Source organism: Typha angustifolia, chromosome 13, assembly GCF_048772165.1.
Source record: "Typha angustifolia cultivar Huaian chromosome 13, ASM4877216v1, whole genome shotgun sequence".
Taxonomy (NCBI): Eukaryota; Viridiplantae; Streptophyta; class Magnoliopsida; order Poales; family Typhaceae; genus Typha; species Typha angustifolia.
The window spans coordinates 6,190,763-6,197,098 of NC_133251.1; the positions used below are offsets into that span (position 1 = coordinate 6,190,763).

General features: G+C 37.0%; 1 protein-coding gene across 3 annotated transcripts; it reads left to right on the forward strand.

Annotated features, from left to right (window-relative positions):
- Nucleotides 1–455: 455 nt before the first annotated feature.
- On the forward strand, nt 456–5,426 carry LOC140773391 (eukaryotic initiation factor 4A-14-like). Of its 3 annotated transcripts, none has more exons than XM_073115916.1 (5): nt 456–615; nt 2,340–2,409; nt 2,567–2,673; nt 2,767–3,197; nt 4,535–5,426. In XM_073115916.1, exons 2-5 carry the CDS (start codon nt 2,342–2,344, stop codon nt 5,168–5,170), a joined length of 1,242 nt encoding a protein of 413 aa, XP_072972017.1. In that variant the 5' UTR covers nt 456–615; nt 2,340–2,341; the 3' UTR covers nt 5,171–5,426. The 3 variants fall into 3 exon arrangements, with proteins under 3 accessions (XP_072972017.1, XP_072972018.1, XP_072972016.1); XM_073115917.1 differs by having other exon boundaries at nt 474–620; XM_073115915.1 differs by lacking the exon at nt 456–615 and having other exon boundaries at nt 2,330–2,409.
- Nucleotides 5,427–6,336: the final 910 nt, after the last annotated feature.

The window sequence follows — 6,336 nt, forward strand, 5'->3', positions numbered from 1 at the left end:
ATAAGAAAGAAGGAGCCGATAATGAAGAAGAAAAACAATCGGCACGAGATTGAGTAAGGAAGGGAGAATGGGAAAAGAAACTAGGTTAATTGTTGTTTGGCTAGGTCAAGCTTTGGGTCAGGTCGACTGGTTAAGCTGTTGATTAGAATCTTGAGATAAGATAACGGGAAATCCAATCTTGACTAATTTGGCTTTAAGCTGGGATCCAGTATTTGTGGGCTATGACTAATTTGGCTTTAAGCTGGGAGCTTGGGCAGTTTTTGGGCTATGAAGGAAGCCTAATAATGAGCACCCCTAAAAATAAATATGGATGAACATTTGATCGATCAATTCAACACATTCAATTCCCCGTCAAGAGGTTGACTCCAATTAGCAAATCTGGCGCAAGATGGGCCAGTCCAGTTACGGCCCATAGGAAACCCTAACTCGCAGCTGCAACTCTCAATTCGCTTTCCAACCCTTAAAAGCTTTTCTATTGCGGCCAAATCCAAACCCTCTCTCTCCGCCGTTGAATCCGAGGCTCGATCTCGGATTCAGCTGCTCGATTTCATCAAAGCTCCCGTTCTTCCTTTGATTCGTCGTTGTCTTACCTCGTCCTCGTTGTTTTCGAAGCAGGTGAGGTGATCTCTCGCTGGATCTCCATCTGTCATTTGCGTTACCTGTCAGCGATCCGAACTATGCTCAAAAGATGAGATTTATATTTGAATTTGAGTTCTTAATGTCTTAGTTTAATCTTTGTCCGTTGTCCTTTGTCATTGTATCAATACGAGATAGTTGGAAGAATTATTTTTTTCGCTCTTATAATGGGATCTTTCTGGTTTTTGTTGATTCCATGTGTTTATGGGAAAAAAACTTTTTTCTTCTCTTGTTGATGTTGCTTTTTAATAGTTTCTTTCTCGGTTGTTTTATATCGAATTCTAATATTACTTGTCTTTAGATCATAAGGATGCAGATTGTTAGTTTTAGTTAGAGGTGTTCTACATCGCTTTTGAACTTCAGGGATGTAATCTGATTGAATTATTTCAGGTGTGACAGTGTGATGTGGCCTTACATTATTCTTGTAAAATTGTTTACAGTGGTAAGTCTAATGTATGGTACTTATACAAACCAAGAAGTCTTCCTCAATTTGTGGAGATAAATGAGTTACAGTCGTGGTAATTCCATTAGCTCGGTTGTACTAAATGTAGTCCTGAGCCTCTCCATTCACATATCCTCAACCAATAAAATACTTAGATGAAAATCTAAATCTTTAGAACATAATGGGAGACTAAAACAAGTTATAATCAATCTAAAAAGCTTGTCAATATCAGTTTCTTTTTCATCTCATGCTATGTGCTGTTAAGTTTATGAGGCTTATGCTCAAATAGTTACGGTTTTTGTTCTTTAGGGTGTTTGTCTTTTGCATGTCGATGAAACAGCATGATAATAGAAGTATATTCTACATATCCTTCAATCAGACAAGGAAGAATATTTCATTATCTGCTCTGGATCTTGTTGCCTAGCTTTTGGTTCATTTTTATTAGTTGCTGATGGACTCTGTTATATGTTATAATACTTTATTTTAAGAGTTCGGAGGAACTAATTAGTCACTTTTTACTACAATCGTACTTATATTTATCTTGTTTGTGTGCCCTAGCCTTGTTTTTGTCATCATTTCCTCTTATTGCTTCACTGAACAAACTAGAAATAAAGAAGTTATTCTGGAAGTAAGGAGACCACACTATTATGCTTATTACAACTGGTGACATACGGGTCCTGCCATTAGGACTATATTAGGAAGTTTATCACCAAGTAATCATTTTACTTTGTCGTAAGTCTTAACACATTAAATACTCTCAAAATAGTAATTAATTGATAAAGAACTATAAAAATGTTTTCTTCCAATGTGATTAACTTAGATAATAGGTGCTTGTTCTTCTTTAACTTCCTAGTAGAGTCAATCTGTCCACTTTGTGTTTATCTCTTTTCTCTCATTTTCCTGTTGCAAGATATGTCTCTTCCACTCTAGTTAGTTGTGGACAATAGTTTTCATGTTACTTCACAATTTTGCCTTCTAGTTCTCTTATTCTGTTTTGAAGTTTGCAGGTAAATTATACTTCTGCACTTTTGATGGTATAATTTTCTTAGAAAGAAAATATAGTTCTTCTATTGATCTTATTATCATGTTGTATGATATGATGTACTAGAAATCTAATTCTTATGCTACATTAGTCCCCTTTTTCCCCTATTTTCTTTTACTCTGCATAGAATGCCTTTTCCTCTAGATTTAATCAAATTCTGTTTTCTTGAAATTGCTCTGTTTCATCTTTAATCAAGTTAGCTTGTCTTCATGGGTACAGCCATGGCAGGACTGGCACCAGAAGGATCACAATTCGATGCTCGCCAATATGATACCAAAATGAATGAGCTGTACTGCATCTTAATTCCACTCCTTTCTTTTGTTTTCCACTCCTATCTTTTGTTTATAGTCTTTCTGTTTTTCCTTGTGTCCTTTCTTGTGTAAGTTTTCTGTTTGAATAAGTCATTATCTGACACTTCGATTTTCTTTTTTGATGGATGAATGTAGGCTATCAACTGAGGGTCAGGATTTTTTCACTTCATATGATGAGGTTTACGACAGTTTTGATGCTATGGGGCTTCAAGAAAATCTTCTGAGAGGCATTTATGCTTACGGTAGAACCATAAAAATTAGTTACTTTTTCAAATTGTGATTATTGATGTACATGATATTAGGACTCATTATGTTAATATCATATAATTTCGTAGGTTTTGAGAAACCATCTGCAATTCAACAAAGGGGAATTGTTCCCTTCTGCAAGGGACTTGATGTTATTCAGCAGGCACAGTCAGGGACTGGGAAGACAGCAACTTTCTGTTCCGGAGTTTTACAACAACTTGACTATGGGTTGGTTGACTGCCAGGCTTTGGTTCTAGCTCCAACACGAGAACTTGCTCAACAGATTGAGAAAGTTATGCGAGCACTTGGTGACTACTTAGGTGTGAAGGTTCATGCTTGTGTAGGTGGAACTAGTGTTCGTGAGGATCAACGGATTCTTTCAACTGGTGTCCATGTTGTTGTTGGTACGCCAGGTCGTGTGTTTGACATGCTACGAAGGCAATCCCTCCGTGCTGACCATATTAGGATGTTTGTATTGGATGAGGCTGATGAAATGCTTTCACGTGGTTTCAAGGACCAGGTTTTTGCTTTTGCCAATTACTCCTTGTTGGTTTACTTCTCCCTTATGTTAAGTTATTTTGGTGTAGCTCTTTGCATGAATATTTCTCTTAGACTTGTATCGTTTATTGACATTTTTGTTTCATGTATACCCCTTATGATTTGTTATATGTCCTGCACAAAGCAGGGCAGCTTTCTAATGGATGAATATTGGGTGGGTTAGTCTGGGTTTGAGCTGGTTCTTTTGGGACCAGTTGAGTCAAACCTTTGTTCTTTCCCCATGAATGGCCCTTTTGGGCTTGGCAGGGTTTGGGCCAGGCAGGGTAGATCAGTGCCCCAGTAAGTTTAGTATTATTTTATCCTTGGTTAGAGTGAGGGTAGAAGAGGAATAGAGAGGAAGGAAAGAGGAGAGGTTGTGACATGGAGGTTAAGGGAAACATGAGGGGTAAAGGAAAAAAAAGAAAAAGAGAGGAGGGGAAGAGTAAAGAATATAAGAAGTTTTCTTGTCTTAACTTAGTGTCGGTTCAGACTGGTAGTCGAGTCAGGCAATGGATAGTTAATTAGGCTGGGCCACTAGGTATGCATATGAGATTATGGACATAGATGTACGACACGTATTTTCACATATTCGTTGGATTTCTTTATTTCCTGTGTATAACTTGCATCACTAAAAGATCGAGATAATTTTATTCTCATTTTTGCTTGTATATGTGAAATCTTTTATTAATTTCATTCTCTTAAATTGGAGAATGCTTTCATACCTTTTGTGTATATCTTTTTTTAATTCAAGAATCTTTGTGTGTTTGTTGGTTTGGTTTCCATTTAAAGTTCATTTAATCTGTCCAGAATTCGAAGACGATAACACTGATTTGACCATGATTCAATTTTATTAAATGTCTCATAAATCAGCCTGATGGCCTTCATTGACATTTCAGAAACAAGTTCATCTTCTTATGAAAAATTTAGGTCTAATACTTGCATGCAATGTATGCCCTTGTTTTATTGGCTGCCTGCACACCTAGTGCTGGTGACACTACAATCCTTGTTTGTTTTTCTTCTACAATAAGAGATATCACTTTTCTATTAAATTATTGTTTTAACATAGCAATCTTTGTTGATCACCATTATCATGAAGATCTAAATTCTTCATGCGTTCATTATAACCAATTTTATAAGAAATCCTTCCATAGCTGAAATTCCCTCATGATGATGATGCAGATATATACCTTTTTATTCTAATTTTGAAGTATATTGTTCATACTTCATAGCCATTAGCTTGATTGTTAGTCGACACACAGGGCTTCTCCCATATTAAAATTTTACCTTCTCTGATATGAAAATTTCTCCTTTTTGCTACAGATCTACGACATATTCCAGCTTCTTCCTTCAAAAATTCAGGTTGGAGTCTTCTCTGCCACTATGCCACCTGAGGCTTTGGAAATTACCCGCAAGTTCATGAACAAACCTGTGAGGATCCTTGTGAAGCGTGATGAACTTACACTGGAGGGTATTAAGCAGTTCTATGTCAACATAGATAAGGAAGAATGGAAGCTTGAGACACTTTGTGACCTTTATGAGACATTGGCCATTACTCAGAGTGTCATCTTTGTTAATACCCGACGGAAGGTAGATTGGCTAACTGACAATATGAGGAGCAGGGATCACACAGTGTCTGCCACACATGGAGACATGGATCAAAACACCAGAGACATCATTATGCGTGAATTTCGATCTGGTTCTTCTCGTGTTCTCATCACCACTGATCTCCTTGCTCGGGGTATCGATGTCCAGCAAGTCTCTCTGGTCATAAATTATGATCTACCGACTCAACCAGAGAACTATCTGCACCGAATTGGAAGAAGTGGACGTTTTGGAAGAAAGGGTGTTGCCATAAATTTTGTTACTCGTGATGATGAGAGGATGCTGTTTGACATTCAGAAGTTCTACAATGTGGTGGTTGAGGAGCTGCCGGCGAATGTTGCTGATCTGCTCTGATGAGTTTCATGAAAACATCATATTTTGTATCGACTTATTTAGGCTTTTGTTCTTAAATGTCATCCCTGTTGCATCCCCTAGTTGGAATGGTAAGACTCAGACTTATCTGATGGTGCTCTGGGATAACTCGTTTTTTTCCCCATTTTTGCAAATTTTATAATTATTAGTTTTGCGGTGTCCTGGTTTACCTAAAAGGGCGACATTATCTATAAGTAATTTTTGATATGAATTGGCCTTATTTTCTCCTTTTGCATTATCCCATTGCTATTATAGTTCTTACATGGAGAACATTGTGTTTATGGAGAACATTTGATAGTTACAGAAAATTGGAAGACTACTTGCAAGGTATAAAGATGGAAACTTCCGGAAGTGCTTGAAGCCTTGTGAAATCTGTCTGATAAGAGGATGCTTTCAAGAATGCACCGGAACTACCATAATCCGTAGGGCAAACTCCTGAATACGGCATTCAGCTATGCAGCTTCTGCAGCCATGATTCAAGTTTGTGGAATAAATGATATCTCTTGCTTTTATTGATGGAAATTCTTTGATAGTCCTGAATCTGTAAACTGTTTCATAAGCAATTTGAAAGATGTTTCTGCAAAAGGGATGTGTCCAAGTAAGAATGTAGTGTTAAGTTTTGGCTAGCAGTTATTTCACAACATTTAGACTAAATGTTGACAATGCAGTAGGTCAAGCAGCTGGCTTGCAGATTAGAGGAACTTGAGCAGAGAAATTTCTACTAGTCAACCCTTTTACCTGACGACAAATCGATTGCTCTTTTGCGTAACCCAAATCATGTAGAATGTGTTCTTATATGTTTAGAGTTTCTTGTCAGTTGTAAACTGAAATTTGTGTTAGCTACTTCGAGTATGCCCAACAACCATGTGATAGGTCTTTCTGACAACTGTATAAGCTATACCGAGATAGATGATTTTGCGGAAGCCCAATTCTGAATCAATAAAAGTTCTGTTCTTTACACTTTTCGATCTTGCAAGAGATGATCTTCTCCATGTTATTTTCCTTTCTAAATTCCAATGCTAATAAGGAAAGCATCATGGTGAAAGGTATTAAAAAAGAATAAAGTGATTTGAACCATATTCGGACAAATATATTCCTAGAAAAATTAAGATATTTTATAATGATAGTCTTATGAGTTAGGGATCTAA

Coding starts and splice junctions, on each gene's coding strand:
- LOC140773391 (XM_073115915.1), top strand. CDS start 2,330: ATGGGTACAGCCATGGCAGGACTGGCACCAGAAGGATCACAATTCGAT. Junction 2,410..2,566: donor GATACCAAAATGAATGAGCT/GTACTGCATCTT, acceptor GGATGAATGTAG/GCTATCAACTGAGGGTCAGG. Junction 2,674..2,766: donor GAGAGGCATTTATGCTTACG/GTAGAACCATAA, acceptor ATAATTTCGTAG/GTTTTGAGAAACCATCTGCA.